This window comes from Gavialis gangeticus, unplaced genomic scaffold (genome assembly GCF_001723915.1).
Source record: "Gavialis gangeticus isolate Ggan-Ray unplaced genomic scaffold, GavGan_comp1, whole genome shotgun sequence".
Lineage (NCBI taxonomy): Eukaryota > Metazoa > Chordata > Crocodylia > Gavialidae > Gavialis > Gavialis gangeticus.
Genome location: NW_017728992.1, coordinates 46,717,282 through 46,736,383, shown reverse-complemented (window position 1 = coordinate 46,736,383; position 19,102 = coordinate 46,717,282). Strand labels below are relative to the sequence as shown.

Here is a 19,102-nt window from a genome sequence, read left to right as displayed (position 1 = left end):
AAAGGGTGCAGGGAACTCTCAGGGCTGCTTCAGCAGTCCAGCTGCCACAAGAGGTAGTGTCCTCAGGTACCAATTGGCTGGGCCCCAGAAGCTCCTGAGAGTGATTAGCCTTGAGCTACTTGCCAAGGCAGCTTTTTGTACTGATGGGGCCAGGACAAGGTAGCTTTTTATACTGCTGGGGACAGCACAGGTGCTGGCCCCAGGCTCTAGCTCCCCCTGGCTGCAGATCCAGGAGGAGTCAGGCAGAATTATCTTGCCCCAAGTGGCACAATTTGCCACACAACAAAGTGGATGCCTGGGCACATGTGCTGAGGCAAAAAGCCCCGGCTCAAATTTGCACCGCTTCTATTTCAGCTGCTGCAAGCACACTTGCCTGCATGTGCGGACGTGCCCATAGAGGGGAAGTGTCACTCTGTCTTGTACACAGCAGCTCATAAAAGAACAAATTTATATGCATGCCCTAACTCTCAGCCCAGCTTGCCCAATCTGTCTAGTAGAAAATGATTTCAACATAAAAATCTGTGTTAAATTTAATTAAGAACATGACATAAGAATATAAATATACTGTCCTGGCCCAGGGCAAAGGTCCATCTAGCTCAGTGTTCTGTCTCTAACAGTGGCAAGTGGTAGATTCTTTAGAGGGAGAGTATTAGAAACAGGGTATTTTCATTTCTGCACTGCTACTACACTGGCAACACATAGGGGGTGCACACGGGTGCATGTGCACACCCTGAGGTTGGTGGTGCACCCCCTGCAAAAAGGCGCTGCCAACGTTGCCAGCGGTGCCTGTGGGCGGTTGCAAGACAGAGAAGGTACAGAGACGATTTGAAAGAACTGAGGTCTCTGCATGAATGGCAACTTGGTAGGTTATGGAAAACAGAGAATTTGAGTACAAATGAAAAAAGCCATTTACCCTCTAAAATGCATGCCTTTCCTCTTCTGACTACCATTCAGCTATAGAAACTAAGTTGTGCTCTTATCAGAAATTTATTCCTACATCTCCTTAAAAGTAAGAAAGTACTGCTTTTCCAAGACAGGAAACCATCACTGTTGAGAGAATATCGCTAGAAAAAGCAGTTCCCCTTTTGTTTGTACATATGGTATTATTACTGTCCCTCTACACCTAAGTGCTATTCCTCTACGAAAGTCCTGACACACTTCATATGTTATTACTTTATTTCAGCTCCCTTTGACACTTAAAAATCTCATTCACAACTGAAATTTTAAACCATTTTTGTATTGACAAAAGTAAGAAAAATAAACCTTGGAGGGTAGAAGAAGATCAAAGTGAAAGGAGAGAAAAGATTCCTTTTTTTATTTTGAGGCAGGATTTCTAACGATAATGATGTTTAGAATGCTTGAGTAAGTGAAGTGTCTTAAACGAAAAACTCCATTAAGGTATATATTCTCACCTGCACCTAGATTTAACGGTCTAGTTTATGTTGGATCATATTATAACATGGGTGCATATGCACATATATACATGCAGGCACAAATATTTTATAAAGAAAAAAAGTTTCGAAGTATAAAGAAGCTTACACACATTTTTTCATAATACTGCATGTATAAAAATGGTGACCATCAAACAGGTATGTATACTCACCAGGGATGTTAAACCTTCATTATCAACAACCCAGTCTTCCTTTTCAGCTAACCTCTTTACATCTGCGAAAAGAAAAAAAAATGTTTCAAGCGTCAATTAAAAAAAAAAAAATCCTTTAACTTTAGGAGACAGAAACTACAGACTCTTGAGTGTGATGACCAGGCAATACAAGTATCATAGCATAAGATTTCAGTTTTCAGCCACTTTTCAAATGACTAAGAATGGAACATGCAGTTTCGTGGTGGCTTCACTTACAAACTTACAGTACATGGACAGAGCTGAATAAAATCCCACTTTCTTCAAATGCATAATGAAAGACATGAACTCTTTCCCTAAGGTGCTTATAATCTAAGAGGAAAGGAAAGGAAGGTAGGGAGGAGCACAACAAAACAAGTATGTATAGCTTATGACCACACACATGATGACAAGTTATAACCATGTGCCCACTGACCTGATCACAACATTGAAAGGTTTTATCTTCCTTGAGCTGGGTGTTATGGCAAAGGAATGTCTTGAAGCACATCTGAGAAGACCTCTACTCAGAAGCTTCTAATGGTTTGGTCAAGCAAGGAAACTACTGGGAACTGAGAGGACGTGGATTTAAAGTACAAATTATTATTCTACATAAACCTGGATTTGGTTTGGCTTAATCTACTTCTGAAGTAGACTAAGCTAATCAATATTTTTAGGCTACAACTATGCTGCCATGAGAGATGGCAACGGGGAATCTATGAAGAACACTGGAAGGCATTAATATTGTGACTTTAAAAAAGGATAAGTGGAACAATCCAGGTAATTAAGATTATATCAGTTCTAGCCAAAACACTGGGATGGCTGACATGGTCGTCAATCAACAGAGAATTAAAGAAGAAGAATATAATTAATGTTATTGTCCATGAATTTTGTCAATTAGTATTATTCATGGTCCTTGTCAAAAAAGCCTTTTTTTAGGATTAAATATCTGAATGATTAAAATAACTGTATAGATATAGTATAATTCAAACATTTGCAAACTATTAGCCCTAGCAGCTCTATGTCATTTTGATTTAAAAATCGTAACTATGAAATAAAGTATGTGCCATATGAATTAAGGAATGGTCAACTCAGAAGATCAAGAAGTGGTTATTGTTAGGATACTTATGTATCTTCTTCAGGTCTGGGAGAGAAGGAGACCTGAGGAAGGGTAGCATGCACCCCAAAGCTTGTCAAACTTCTCTCCCAAACATGGAATTGGTCCAATCCAATTGGTAAAAAGATATCACAATAAGCTAAAAAAAAATAAAATAAAAAAAAAAATAACCCAAACAAACCCCTTCTTTTTGTAAATGAAAAAGGCATCCATTGTATCATAAAGAGAATTTTGTCCAAGGCTTGTTTTCCACCAGAATTTCACAGATGGAACACATTAAGACAAATATAATATTCAGTCAAATGGAAAATACTTAGAGTTCCAGAACTGAAATTCTCAATTCAAGCTTTATACGATATATAGATCAAAACAGTCCTGACTTTAAGGGTTCAAAATTTAAATTTTACTAATTTTGAGGGATGTGGAGGACGAAAAAATGATGGTTGAACTGTGCTTTAAAAGAATAAAAACTATTGTTTTTTAAATACTTTAAGTTTAAATTCATTTTTAGTTTAGTGCTAGAAATTTTAAAGATTGCTGGTCTTGTTCAAATAATAAACCTTCAGAAAACCCCCTAAAGAAAAAACACCCTTTAAACTCATTTTTGAAGTCTGCATTTCTGCAGTTTATTCAACTCTATATGGTTTCTTGCCAGCTCATCTTATGGGTTGTTTCCTGGCCCCGTGGCTTCAGTTGTGACCTGTCCCAGAGCTGGTGACCCAAAGCTTCCTAGCTCCTTGCAACTAAACCAGGGATATGGAAACTTCAACTTGATACAGGGCTCTTAATTTCTGAACTCTTATCCTGACTGTAACCTTATACTGGTAATGGCTGGGCACTGGCAATCTGGTTCACCTGACCACTGTGGCATTTCCTCAGGTGAGCTGAACCTGTCACTACAATGAGAGAACAGATGATCTATGCAGCATTCTTAAGGGCCAGTCAACATGAGGTCTTCTGATCTGCTGCCCTGAAAGGTGCCTATAACAGAATGCACCTCCAGGGACAGCTGCAGTGCTCCATAGAAGCCACACACCACCCATTCTCCTACTCCAGCTTTCGCAATCTGGCATTGATATCTGGCCTGCCCCATTCTGATGTTAACATTAATATTATTGGGAGACTGCCTACAGAGAACCAAAGCTCAGCTTTCGGTTCCTCGCTCTGCTCATTGTTAGGTTGCCAGTCAGCCCATTCTCATACCCGAACTTAAGCAGGGCTCTCTTGCTGTCTGCATTTCAGGGCACCTGAGAAGGCCTTTCCTTTTGCCCATCCCATTCAGGTGACTTCTTGGGGCATCTACCCCTTCAGGCCCTTCTTTTGGTACTAGTCCCAGTCTCATGCCCTGGACCACAATCTAGGCTGCAAATACCAGGCTCAAACCCCACAGTTCAAGATGCCAGTGTCCACCTCTGGTCTCTTCCACTTGCTCTCTCTCCATACTGGGTCCCCAGCCCCACCTCTCTGTGCTGGACCCTTGGAATGCAATCCTGAAACTGTGGAGTAGCTCCCTGGTACTCTCTGTAATGGCATCCTCCCTTGAGACCCCTTCACAGTCTCTTCCCCTGCCTTAAAATGCTCCGAACACCACAATTTAACACAAACCCCAAAAAGTAACAAAATCGAAACACATAACTTATCTCCATGTATAGTTCTCCTGCGAGCTCCTTCTGTTGTGAGGATCTGGCCCAGCCCTAGCCTCAGGCTTATATGGCCCCCTGACTCCTCCTACATCCAGTAACATGACCAGATTCCCTGAGAACACATGGCCCAAGTGTTGCCAATTTTCTCAATCAGCAACAGGGCTTTCATTAGCTGCATTCCCTAGCCAGCCCTCTGTAATACTGCCCTTTCTTTCTTCCAGCAACAAGGGTAGGGCTTCCCTGCTACAGTGCCATGTAGGGTCATCAACTTTGGCATGGTAGCAGCAGAACAGATAGCCCCACTCAGCATGCTTAAGGATGGACCAGCAAGCAGGGACATGCAATCTGTACAGCACTACTGCATTGTTCCAATTACAGGTCAACTTTGCAACTGACTGCAATTTTTATAGGCATTTTTTGAGGGGCAAGAAGGTCAATGTGTAACTGGAACAGTATGGTAGTGAGTAGGTGATGATTTTGTCTCTGTACAGTCTCTCACAATGTTAAGACAGAGACTGGAATATTGCAAAAAGTTTGAGTCTGCATTGAAAAAAGGAGTTTGAAAGACTGGGAAAGGTGGTGAATAGAGCACAAATTTGATTTGAGAGCCCAAAAAAGTGCCCTACAGTAACAACTGAAGCAGCACAATCTGTTCAGTTTATCTAAAAAGATTGAGATGTGATTAGCGGGCATAAGTATATTCACAGGAAGAATACACTAGGTAATAAAGGAGTTCTAATGTGGTAGAATAAGGCATAACAAGAACCAATAGCTGGAAAAATCAAGTCAGACCGATTCAAATTAGAAAGTAAAGGCACCAGCTTTTAACAATGAAGATAATAAATGCTTCACAGAAACTACCAAATGAAATAGTGGATTCTCTCTGTCCTGAAATCTTCTTATAAAAAGGCTGCATTTTTTCTGGAAGATATGCTCCTATCAAACAAGCTGCTGGGCAAAACTTTATACCTTTTGTCCTACAGGAGGTCAGACTACTTGATCAATCTGATGATTACTTCTGGCCTTAAATTCTGAATCTAACCTACCTCCAAGAACTGTAGAGATGTAGAATGAGTACCAATGACAAGAGCCAAGAATGCAACTTGAATGTTGCATGTAATTTTTTAAATTCCTTACTTAAGATAAAAATAATCTATGGCTCCTGCCACACATTACTGCCACATGATTAACAGGTTAATCATGTCTTAAGTTATAACCCGGCCACACATTAAATCAATGAATGGAGTCATAAAAGAAGGAGTAAGCCACAAAATTATTCCACAAAAAATGTGCAATACCTTTGCAGCTGCTTCCTATCATGCCATTAATTGAATGTGTGGCCAGGTGTGCCCGCGAGGCTGGAAGCCTGAAGCTGATGGGACTCGCTGCCACAAGAGCATATATATGATGTGCCTCCACTGCTAGAAGCCTTGTCAGCTGTGGGCTCCCAGCCTTGGGGACTGCATAATGCTGAGGGGGCTCCCAGCTACAGGAGCTTGCTACTTGCTGGTGCAGAGGTAGCCCAGGATCAAGATCCCAGGCTTCCCTTGAAACAGCAACAAGGAGTGATGGGATCTGATGTTTGATCCCAGTCATACCTCCTGCCACGCGTGTCTGGCATGACAGGATGCATAATTGTGTGGATTGTATTCAAATACCATAGCACCTTTACCTGAATGTTTGGCAGGCATCTACAGAGCGGCATATCAATAATGAGTACTAGTATGAATGAACAATGTTGTTAGGAAAAGTACAAATGAATTAAGACTTGGTCAGCCTTATGGAAGAAAAATGAGAGGTTAATTAGTGGATAAAATGACTACTGTCTGTTAAAAGGAAAAAAAAACCTCATAATAAAAGGAGCTGTCAGAATAAATCTCATGTAACGACATTTGGTGAATCAGAAGGGAGGTCACAGGTAGCATAACTAAGGTTTGCTGAGCAGGACACCCATCCCAGGTGCCAACTTAGTAGAAGCGCCAGAATTGTTCCCATCCCGGGGAAGTACAGTAGAAGTCCCACAGCATTGCTCTTGCAGAACCAACTGGGAACTCAGACACTGCACTGCTGCTGTAGGAGCAACAGCCGGGGTGGGAACACCATGGTGCAGCAACAGTCATCCCCAGCAGAGGTAAGACTCCCAAGCCACCTCCCCCAACACCTCCACAAAGTTACAATCATCATCAGCAATTCCCCACCCCTGCATATTTTGCCCAGAATGCAAACCCTGCTCATTACACCCCTGGAAGGTCATTGCTATGTTCTTGTTAGGTGCTGAAAATAATTTAATTAAAATGCAGTCAGGTTTAACTAGGCTATGGCTTCCTTGCATTCCCTCATTTATCCATCATTTTATTTTCTCTTTTACTAGACAAAAAGTAAAAAGTCCTGCAGGCTCCTTTTTGATTACCTTCGGCTGTGTGTTGTAAGGTTACCATTATGCAACGCACACGAAGGTCCAGAATAAGATCTTGGATGATCTGAAGCATATCATTTGGTATTTCGAGAGCAGTAAGGGACTCATAACTAAGCCTGAGAATAGAATAAAATAAAATGAAGCTTAGATTTGCACCTACAGTTCTTTAAAGACATAGATAAACAAGTTAATCAGAAGTTTCTTTTGCATATGAATGCCATGTTTCCTTCAACAGTATGCATTTTAAGTTGCGATTATCCAGCGGCTATCACTGGTAAGTTTTACTGCAAGTTTCATTTAACTGCTTGGAATAGAGTTTCATTGTAGGGTAGGAGAAATGTCTTCCTTTCAAGGAGCAACATCTACAATTCTCCTTAAATTATATAAAAAGGGCACAAAGGAAGTACAGAGGAGAGTTCTTCACATTTTAGTAATGCTCACGCATTTGGGCGAGACCAAAACAAACACAGGCAATGCCACTTTCCTCCACTTCTGATCTTAAGGACGCAAGTCCTGGAAATTGTTGCCTGCAGGAACAAGGTTCCAAGAGTTGACACTTGATGAACTTCTGCCCACCATAAAGAGCTTCTGTGGAGTTACAAAGTTGCCACCTTCTCTGGTCCTGTTTCTCAGCAAAACAGTCTTTGGGAATGGCCAACAGCAGGATACTTACTGGCACAAATCTAACATTCCCAGTGTGCACACTTGTATCACTGTCACAGATTCATCCCAACTGTATTCAGTTTTGTCTTTTACACCTGTCCTTTTTATGTCTTTATAGTATTTGATACATATGTACTTTTGTACATGATGTGACCAGAAGATAATCAAGTAAGATATTTACCACACACCCAAAAGACATCTTGCAACCTCTACAACTACACTAAAAGCTATAATTCATCCCCAGAACCATCTATCCTGTACCATGAAAGATCCAGGGTTACTAGGGAAAAATAGTAAAATGCTACAGGGCCACACTAATTAGGACTAACTCCACTGCAGTTATGAAACATGCTATACTCGACTGAATCCATTTCTCACCATCTTTCCTGGGTCAACCCTTGTAAAGCGCTTTGAGATCTGCAGCTGCCAAGTCAGGTCTAGTTTATTACAATGCAAATAAGACCAAAGACCATGCATTTCTATCATCCACAGCTCAAAAGGATCTTTATCCTGCCCAGGAACTTCCAGGTCACTGTACTATAAACAGTAACTAATAGTTGGCATAACTGCTAGCACTGCTTCAGCTAAGTCTGCCCAACTCTTTCCGTTGGATAGACTATGTTGGGGGAATAAATTGCACCGTTGTAAAAAAGGAAAGTGTTGTCATAGGATCCCTGCCTTGTCTGTTTTTAAAAGTTGGAAGTTGTGTCATAAACACAGTAGGAAATTTCAAGCAGAAATTAAATTTACATTGCTGATGCAGTTGGATAGTGTCCTGGGGAACTAAATTTTAGTCTGGGTTTAGAAGAGTTGCTGTATGATACTGGGCAAGTCCCTTACACAAAACTGTTCACATGCGTTCACTATTTGTATGTTCCTCATTGCATGGGCACCCTAAGTTGCTACTCTGGAATCTCAATCGCAGAAGTGCTAAGCATTCACTGGTGTAACAACTGAAATAAACGAAGTTTTACTTTGAACATATGAAGTGCTTCATAATGCTACACACTCCTGAAGTAGAGGTATCTCAGATAAGAAACCCCAAATGTGGCAGCTTCTAACTTTAATTGCTCAGTGTTTCAGATACATCTGTGAAATGTGGGGGGAGCTCATACCCTCCACTCACAAAAGTGTTGTGAAGATGAATTCACTAATGTTTAATGAAATTCCTCAGATACTACAGTGAAATGTACCAGAGAAAACCTCATGAGGAAATTAATTGTGTATTCAAAGTGTGGTGTGAATGGTGTGCAGTAAATAAGGCAAGAAGCCACACATTCAATGCCAAGGAGAACGTGAACTATTGAGCAAGTGCACTGAATGAAACAAGAGCTCTGTGGAAAAGCAGGATTGTGATCATGTTATTAAAGACTACATCATAATGCATATGCACAGAGAGGGATGAATTACACCTGCAGAGGTAACTTTAATTCAAGCACTTCCTAACTTTTACATTCTAACATCTTTTTAATGTATATTATAAAATAAAAAGCATAGTTTGGCTGATACCTTATACACCAAAAATTCATGCCAGCATACAAACCAATAGCTCCACTTGCCTTACAGTCTGGATAACATGTGTTAACCACTGTCCAGAGAGTTCAGACTTCATCTCCCAACCACCATACTGTCTCAACTCTCCTTCTCTGAGGCTGAAAGGTAGCAAAGCTCCCCGAATCAGTTTTACCAAGGACTGCATCACCTCCTGGATCATTTTCTGTAACATAAAAGAACACCGCAAAAAGGTTTAAACACGTACCATGGTTTTTAAACAGTTGTATATTTGTTGCATATTTATTCAAAAAGAATATATTTTAACTTAGAACTGTACAATTGTGGTGTCCCTATATAATCAAAACAAATATAAAACAAAAAGTATTTTATGTTAAAGTGATGGAGTCTACCACGAACAAAAGCAAGGGGGTCCAAATTATAAAAGGGATGGTAATAAAGTATCTTGCTGGTAGAGGCTACTGTCAAATATCCTTTGAACAAAAAACAAAGAATAAAAATGTTTTAAGAGAGAGAGATGGTTTGGTGAGGTCCAAGCTTCAGAAACCACAACAATGCAAAAGTAATTTACAGAGCTTTCAAATGCAATAGTGGGATTCTTAAACAGCAAAAGATCTATGAGCAGGTATACCTGTCAGTACACAATCTCTCTCTTATTACTTAGGCTGTAGGTCTCCTTCACAGCAGGTATGAAAGAAACTTTTTGGCCTTTGGATGATCAGGGTGTAAAACTGGTGCTAAAGAGTGACATGGCCACTGCTGAGAAACTAAATATATTCTTTACATCTGTCTTCACTGCGGAAGATGTTAGGGAAGTTCCATCACTAGATTCACTCCTTGCTAGAGACAAGTCAGAGGAGCTGACCCAAACTGAGGTTTCAGTAGATGAGGTCATACAGGAAATTGATAAACTAAATGGTAGCAAATCACCAGGATCTGATGGCATTCACCCCAGGATCCCGAAGGAGCTCGGACTGGAAATTGCCAAACTCCTAACTACAGTATTCAACCTATCACTAAAAACAGCCTTGGTACCAGAGGACTGCAGGGTTGTCCATATGACTTCCATATTTAAAAAACACCCAAAATGGGACACAGAGACATGCAGACCAGTGAGTCTAACTTCTGTTCCTGGAAGACTGGTAGAAACAATAATTATAAACAAAGAATTTTTATATTCTGATTCCCCATCAGAGGCCTTAACAAAGTTAGGTAGTAGTGCGATTACTGGGAAATGTCCACTAATGAATCAGAAATTGGCTCCAACATTGAAAGCAAAGAGGGAGTATAAATGGTCAGTTTTCAGGATGGGAAGAAGTAAACAGCAGGGTTCCCCAGGGATCTGGGTTCGGACCAGTGCCATTTAACATATTCATAAATGCTCTGGAAAAGATGAGTAGCAAGGTGGCAAAATTTGTGGATGACACAAAATTAGGCAAAGTGGTAAAAACCAAGGAAAACCGTGAGGAACTACAGAAGGACCTGGCACGGTTGAGTAAACAGTGAACTAAATGGCAAATGCAATTCAGTGTAGATAAGTGTAAAGTGATGCACATGGGCAAAAATAATCTAAACTATACCTACACTATAGTTTCATAGTTATTAGGGGCTGGAAGGAACCTTACAGATCATTGGGTCCGGCCCTCCTGCACTTGGGCAGGAAAGATTGCTGGCATCACTATGATGGATTATACACATTAGCTGTTACCACACAGGAAAGCGATCCTGGAGCCATTGTGGACAGTTCATGAAAACCTCAGCTCAGTACAGAAAACCCATCAAAAAGGCAAACAAAATGTTAGGGATTATTAAGAAAGAAATCGTAAACCAAACAAAGTATCATTATGCCGTGTGTCCACACCTTAAATATTGTGCTCAGTTCTGGTCCCTACACTTAAAGAAGGATATAGGAGAACTAAGAGAAAGTACAGAGAAAGGCAATGAGGATGATTAGCAGTATGGAAGGGCTTCTATACGAGGAGAGACTAAAGAGGCTAGGCCTATTCAGTTAAGAAAGCAGACACTTGAGGTGGGACATGATAAGGACTTACAAAATAGTAAAGGGTGAAAAGAAAGTAAACAGGGATTTATTACTTACTCTCTCACATGATACAAATACTAGGTGTCATAAAATAAAACTAGTAGGTGGTAAGTTTAACTGACAAAAGGAAGTTTTTTCACACAGCGTGTCATTAAAATGTGGAACTCACAGTTACTAGCTGATGTGGAAGCTGATAATTTAGCCAGATTCAAAAAGGGATTGGTCAAATTCCTGGAGGAAAGGGGCATTAGTAGCTACTGAGCATCGGAGCGAGGGGTATAGCCTCTGAATTAGAACTTCCTAGACCTTAAATGCTAGAAGCTGCAAGTGAGAGAGGAAGAGCAGAAAAAAACCGTGATCATACCCAGTTCACTCTTTCTTTCAGCATCCACTCTGTCACTGTGACACAGGATACTGGACCAGATGGACCTGTGGTCTGACCCAGTAAATGGCAGTTCTTATGCTCTTTGAAAAGTGACTAAAGCAGTGATTCGTAACCAGGATGATGCAAGATCCTTTTAAGGATCTCACATAAGATTACCACGACACAAGATTCACAAGATAAATCCAGAGATTTTGAATTGCAATCCAGTGTCAAAAACATATGCCCTTGTGGTCTGAGTTCTCTGCAACAGAAGAATTGCTCTATTTTTTTTCCAACAGTCATACAAGTGAAAGCTAAGAGCTGGTATTTTCTGAGAGGTGCCTTGAGACTACCTATGAGTTCCCTGAGTCTATACAAACTTTGAGAATCACTGGAGTAGAGATTTTGGATACCCAAGCTGAGATAGCTTAGAGGCCTGTTTTGTTTTTTTTAGAGGTTGGTATTTGGCCTTTTAGGGGGTCTTGTGTTCTTTGAGTGTTTCTTCATCATACATTTGTAAACAGCTTACCTTGAAATCATTTTGCTTTTGTCTAGCGTTCTTTTTTGATCTTTCCATTTGGCCAGACTTCTCAGCAGTCTTGTAAAAAAAGAGGGGGGGGGGAGAGAGGAACACAATTCTAAAGCTATAAATATCTGGTCACAACAATTTAAATTAATTCAAGAAAAGGTGAATCAAACTGAATGGAAAAAAAAAATCACTGGCAAAAAATGCAAGTCACTTCTACAAGCAACGTCTACACACATCAAATGTTATTTACAGTACCTCTCAACCTGCTAATATTAAAATGTGGAGCACAATGTTTAATAAAGAGCCAAAATAAAGGGGCAAGTAAAATAGTAATGCAAGAAGAACAAGCTGCATTGATGTTAAACAGTATCTTCCTATTATGATTCAGCACTTATATACAAGTTTTAAAACAAAGATGCTACACTACGTGGCCCAATGCTGCAGTATGTTTGCATGAATGTGTTCGTCAAGTTCCCAGTTTGAGATGTGCATGAATTGAAATTAATGAGCAGATTCATCAGCATATCTCCCTTGGACAGATTACATTCAAGAAATTTTGGAAACACAAAAAGGATATTTGCCCTAGAGTGGATAATGTAACAAGTTATGTAAAGGGGGGAAAAAAACCCACATTTTGACTAATGTTCTTCCTGTTAATTTTGAGATTCAAGTTGTAATTATATTTCTAGATTAAGCTTGCAGGTAAACAAAGGAAACGGCATAAAAAAGAACTACTGAAACAACTAAGTTAAAATCAGTTTGCATGATTTTGCAGCTAAGAGCTTTGTAAGTTTAATGTATGTATAGAGACACCTACCGGACAAAAGATATGATAGCAGAATTGTTGTTGGGTGGGGGAGAAGGGGGACAGGTAGAAAACACTCAAACAGCCCTCAAAGAATAGTTATTTTTGAGTCACTAAATAATGTTTGTTTTCAAATTCATCATTTGTCATAATTTCTTTAGGTTATTTTTAAGGCATGTAAAACCTGAAGGAAGTTTGCAGTTACCATAATATTACAAAGACATTAAAAACTGAAAACAGATTTTAATTAGAACCACTTTATAACCTTTAAGGAAAACAGAAACCTTAATCATGCTGAAGTACATCCAACATTAGAGCAGATCAATGCTTACTTATTAATCAAGAAGTATGACAGTCACTGTTCCTTTTTTATGCTTTTGTTAAGAAAACAATAACAACAACCAATACATTCCTGTATATTCCAGGTATGTTTCAAAATGCTTCTCAACTGAGCATTTTGGTGGCTGACTTAAAACAAAACAAAAATATTTATAACCTTAGATATCCTCTCTCCCCAGCACCAACAATTTCGTTGAATAAAAATCTTAACCCTTTCCTGCACAGACAGACCAAAACTAAACTGTGGTAAGACCAACGGTTAGTAGTCACATATGTTCTTTACAAAGATCTCAGCAGTTCACAGAACAGTAAGCTTTTTAGCTGTTGGAAATATCACGTAAATCTTCAACTGACAATATAGTAGGATGTACTGTTAAACTTTCACAAGAGATAACTTGTACAACAGAACATAAACCGAGCTTATTATTTAATCACTGGGTTTTTTTGCCTTTGTATTAGTGCTCTTCTCTTCCAGGCTTCTGAACTTCATTCAAATGGGTATTTTTTACATTGTGCGCTTGCTTGCTCATGCTTTGATTATGAACACCATATCTTCCAAAATGTCAACCCAAAAATGAAGAAATATGGAAAGAAATGTATTCCAAGACCATTACAGCTGTACAGTTTTCTATGGAAAAAATTATACTGTGTGTACATATAGGATGGGGCTCCTGTGCTAAAAGTTCCCCAGTCCTCCTGGGGTGGTTTCATATGCTATACTGACCCACATCCTATTACTTTTCAGATAACTAGTGGCAATTAGGAGGGAGCAAGATTTAAACTTTACATTTTTACCAACTCTTACTTATGAGCAAAAAAGGCAAGCAAATAAGGACAAAATTCCATGCCAAAATCTGAGTATAAGAAACAGCTTATTACCTTAAAGTGCAAATACCTCCTATCTTTTTGATAGGGAAAAAATGTTCTGGTCAGATACTGTATGAAATTAGGCATTTTCTCTTGTATTTAAATCTCAAAAGCAGAACTGCTCAGCTTTGTTTAGAGATGTAGACATGCTTTTTTGGTTTCTTATAAAATTGCTCTTTGACTATATATCTGCAAACAAAAAAACCCAGTAACTTACACTTTGGATTTGGACTTTACCACCTCAACTCCCAAGAAACAGAAGAGTGATTTGGTAGCCATGATGATACTGATTTTCAAATTATAATTTCTCATCTTTCATGAAGCAAAGCACCATTTTGAAAGGAATCACCACTTGGGTTGACAAGAGCTGAAAAGCTTCAGTCCTGTTCCAAGTGATTCATTGTGAGGCACTGTTAAATGCAATGCCATTTTTGCACTGGTTTAAGTACTTTTCAAACAGGGTTGACAAAATAGATTAGTTTCACAGGGGCCAGAAGGGACTTGTTCAATGTTTTGAACTGTTAAAATTCTACAGCTTTAAATATTCTCTGTCATCAAATCAATATACAAGTTTAATGTTTATAAAACATGGGCAATAAAGCTAACATAGAAAAAACAATAATTTTATTAGCCAGAGAACAGGAAAAGCAGTAGAATAAGCTTCCCTAACGATTCAGCACAGTGCTTCAGCCTTAATACCCACAGAATTCTTTCCCTACGTGCATTTGCTTCAATCTTCTGCTGAAGCTGCAGAGAGGCAGCACTCTCTTTGGCTGCAGCTGTCACATGGAAGAATGCTCTTTAGGAACTGGATTGAAATAAGCCTTCAGACAGGTGGGTAAGAACTCATCACTAGTAACCAAAATCGTATATGAACTGGTGACCTAGAGATAGAAGGCACTAAACCCTCACCTGACATGAAATTATACTTTTTTGGGGATGCCTCTTATCTAAGATCCTGCTACTAGAAAAGCAGATGGAAGGCAAGACCATCTGCTGCCTACCCCTTTCTGTCAAATACATCATATGGGACCTGGTGAGTAACTAATTATATAAAACAAAAGCAATGGCTGAAGTCTCTAGTTGCAATGATTATGATGGTATACAGCAGAGGCACTAAACACATCCAGCCCCACAGGCAAGGTGAGGGGTGCAGGGCCAATGCACAGGACAGAGTGGGCCCACAGACTGGCATCACATGCCAGAGTCAGCATGCAGCATCGACATGAGCCATACGTTCAACATATACCCCACATGCTGGCTTCAGTGAGCAGAACCAGTCCATGAGCCCCAACCAGACTGGCTCTGGATCTAGAATGCAGGGCTGATCTGGTGCAAATACGACACGCAATATGCAGTCCAGACTGGCTCTAAGCACCGCAAGCAGCGCATGCCCTGGACCAGTCCCATATGCTGCATGAAGTGTGCATGCTGGGTGGTGTGTGAGATAGTGTGAGTGAGAGAGATTTATGAAATAACAGGGGTGGGTAAAATACTTTATTGAGAACAGTACTAAGTGGTGCTATTTCTTCAATCCAAAGTAATCAATAGTCATTAATTATATAATTGCTTAGACTGTCCTTCACATTTCTATGATCCCCAAACTGTAAAAAGATAGTCAAATGTTTTCTATCACTGAGATACTATATTCTTTCAGTTCCAACTCCATTCCAAAATACACAATGTCTATGGAGCTTTGCTTAACAGTCATTTCAAAGTCATTTATATGCATTATTCCATACCTCACTGAAAAGACTTCCATTCACATAAGAAATCCAGAGCTTCCAGAAGTTGGGGAGCTGACTTACAACAAGTTTTGTCAACTTTTCAACAAATGCAACTTGTTGAGGAACTTTATATCGCCAAGCTAAGGGAAAAAGAAAGAATAAATAAAGAGCTTTGAAGTGATAGAGATTTTTTTTTTTAATTTGTTGCTGTGATTCAATAAACCTTTTGGGCCTAACTTGCAAAATTTTACAGCTTGATCCTTATGGTATACACCCTGTAGACATGCAAAGGAGGCCCGTAGAATTATCTTCTAAAGATAAAAATGGAATTTGGAGGCACAAGATTTTTTTGTCCCCAGTTTATCCACAGACTTCCACTGTGTGTCCTGGATAAGCTGTTAACCTCTTCTCTATGCTTCACTTAATTAGAAAAGCCCCAGTTTTCTTCTGTGACAAATTACAGTGATACTAATGTTACATTTAGGACACAAAACTCATTGATGTTAGTACATCAGATAACACCATTAGAAATGCAAAACTCTCTTATAAATTAAGTACAGTGTTTCTTACCTAACGACAGGAGGAAGAGTTGCACAGAGCTCCATAGAAACAATGGCATTTTGGCTAGCCCTACATCATGAGAAGCTAGTCAACACTTCGGCAACAAAAGAGAAGAGGTAATTGTTCAGGTACAAGAGGAAACATGGGATGAGGGCTGACAGACAGCTGTGGAAAGGGAAAGCAACTTGGGAACCATCTGTCTACACCCATGTTTCTCCTTTTCCTGATGACCTTTTGATCCGGTTTTCACAACTTCAGTTACAGGAAGGAGGACTTGGATTTTCAGTAAACTGTTTCGCACAAATACTTTTTACTAAAGCATGTTAATTTTCAGGTCAAGAATTTGATTCCAGTTAATGCTGTTATCAGAAAAGTCAAAAACACTTAACAAGGGATGTTTAGGTTAGATGCTAGGAAAAACTCTCTCACTAGAAGAGTGGTCAAGCAGTGGAACAGGCTCCCCAAAGACGCTGAGGAATCACCATCCTTAGAGGGTTTTAAGACCTGGTTAGACAGATGCTGGGATGATATAGTTGGGGGTATCAAAGATGCTTAGCTGGGATGATACAGCTGGGGGTGGCCCAGTTCTGAGCAGGGGGTTGGACTGGATGATCTTCTGGAGGTCCCTTCCAACCATAATTTTCTATGATTCTATGAAACAAACTGATTATAATGGGAAAAAAGTATTCTTCCTGATAACCTGAGATCTTTTACAAATTACAGTAATGAATTTCACCATGCTGGCATGAGGTACTGTATTTATTCTTAACTTTTTTAAAAATACTGGTCATCTATCTTAGGAAGTCCCCAAATTGGACAAATGGGTGTAACTCTGGCAATTAGTTTGCTGTCCCAAAGCCCCAGCAATTACTTACACATGTTAACAATCAGTCATAAGGCTTTCTGGAACAGCTGAGTTTCTTCTATTTTTGGCGATATGGATCAACTATTGGCCTCAAAATGCATTTGATCTCCCTCTCATTCCCTCTGAATTTCCCTTTCTACTGATAAGGTACAGAGATACTGCCTACAGAGGGTGCTTTCTTCTCTGCAGTAACAATGCAGCGGCTAGGGAGTACTTAAATAGAGAACCCAGTGAAAATTTAACATTGTTTAGAGAACTACCTTAGCACAACTAAGTGGTAACAAAGGTCTTGACGTTAAACTTTGCCACAGGAGCCAGCATACACACAACTGTTATACCATAAACTACGTTTAGACAGCCAACATTTAATGCATATTTGATTCTTCTCTCCTTGAAGCAGGAAGTTCTCATCCTACAGTAAAAAAGCACTTGAACTGGGGTCTGCAGATAAGGAGCCCTTGATGCAGTGAGGCAACTTTACATTTTTTTTTATTTACTTTTTAAACAACCAGCATAGTCTGGCCTTACAGTCAAGGTACTTTGAAGATCTCATCTGTAGTAGAGAGATCATTCTGTCATGTTGCAAGTAGAAACTCCTTACTGGACAGCCAGAATAGGGCAGGAAATTGTGTTTCTAAGCCACTCTGATTGCTGGCTATGGTAGTTCCTATGTCACCTTGCTTTATGACAGCCACCTAGATGCAAATATTTATGTTCCTGCAACTGGTGACAGGCAGAGTAAAACAAAAGACCCTTAGCCAGAAACTGAGTGATGGACAGCTAACAACTAGGGTGCATTGACAAAGATTTTTTAGGCTGATACCAATGGCTAATTATTACCGACCCATGTTGGCCGAATCCAATCCAATTGCTGATACAGAGCCCTGCAGCTTGGAGAACAGTGTCCAGCTGGTAAGTCTGCAGGGGGTAAGGGGTGGGGCAGAGGAAAGGGGCATGGGGGCAGACCAAGGCCCCTGCAGTGGGGGAAGGAATGGGGCTGGGGCAGGTACAAGATGGAGCTGCAAGTGGCTTGTGTGGGGGGGTGTGGAAGGGAGGCAGCTCCCAGAACTATGCATACCCCAGGGGAGACACGGAGGGCGGGTGCTCTCTGGATCTGTGTGTGGGGTGAGAGTGGGCTGCTGCTGTATGCTCAGGGCTGGGGGTGGTGCCAGGCTGTTCCCAGCAGGGACTGGGGCTGCACTCGGGGCAGGAGGTAGCAGCACTGGGGGGGTATAGGGAGGAGCAGCTACAGCAAATTCTGGGGTGACCACAGCCCACCTTGTAGCCTTCCTCCCAGCGCAGCCCCAACTCAGGCCTCCTGCTGGGAGAAGCCCCTGGCCCCAGCCCACAGCAACAGCTCACCCTTGTCCCACACACAGATCCAAGGGGACACGCCCCCCATGCCTCCCTTGGGGTGCGCACAGTGTCAGGAACCAACCTCCCCGCACCCTCTGGATAAGCCTCTTGCAGCTTCATGCTGTGCACTGCCCCAGCTGCGGAATGCCAGCCCCAGCCCCATTCCTTCCCTCACTGTGGGGGCCTCAATTTGCAAATCCTCCATGCCCCTTTCCCCCCCGCTCCTGCCAACAGACTTATCAGCTGGACGATGCTCTCCAAGCTGCCAGGCTGCATTCTTGGCCACGTGCATACTGCGGCTGCGCCCACACATGGGGCATTTATCAGTGACATTACTGGTTACATCAGCCAAAAAAAGCCAATCGCTGTTAATGTCACTTTTCCTTTCACCAGTGCTGATACAATATGAGCTGATGTATTGATGCACTTCTACCAACAACCACGCCATTTCCCTTCCCAGGAAAAAAAACTTGTTAACAAAGCTGATCCCAATCAGGGTGATGTGTATGAGAATTTAACTGAAGTATGTGTCTTTTGGAGAGTGTGAAAAAAATGCAAAACCTCCTTCCAGATGTTAAGAAAAAAAATTCAGGTAGAGGATGGGAGTGGAGAAATGGGAAATTACAAGGAACAACATGAAGCTTTCAACAAACTGTCTTAACTAAGCAAATTAATGTTGTAC

The 19,102-nt window shown here is 40.6% G+C and overlaps 1 protein-coding gene across 3 annotated transcripts in view; it reads right to left on the bottom strand.

Moving 5' to 3' along the window:
* EXOC2 (exocyst complex component 2) overlaps positions 1–19,102 on the bottom strand; it is a 277,754-nt gene that overhangs the window by 113,177 nt on the left and 145,475 nt on the right. For all 3 annotated transcript variants that reach the window (XM_019521894.1, XM_019521902.1, XM_019521912.1), the window contains exons 13-17: positions 15,654–15,778; positions 11,901–11,969; positions 9,014–9,171; positions 6,786–6,907; positions 1,604–1,665 (exon numbers count right to left, since the gene is read on the bottom strand). In XM_019521894.1, coding sequence (XP_019377439.1) covers positions 1,604–1,665; positions 6,786–6,907; positions 9,014–9,171; positions 11,901–11,969; positions 15,654–15,778 — 536 coding nt within the window. The remainder of the gene's footprint in view (positions 1–1,603; positions 1,666–6,785; positions 6,908–9,013; positions 9,172–11,900; positions 11,970–15,653; positions 15,779–19,102) is intronic.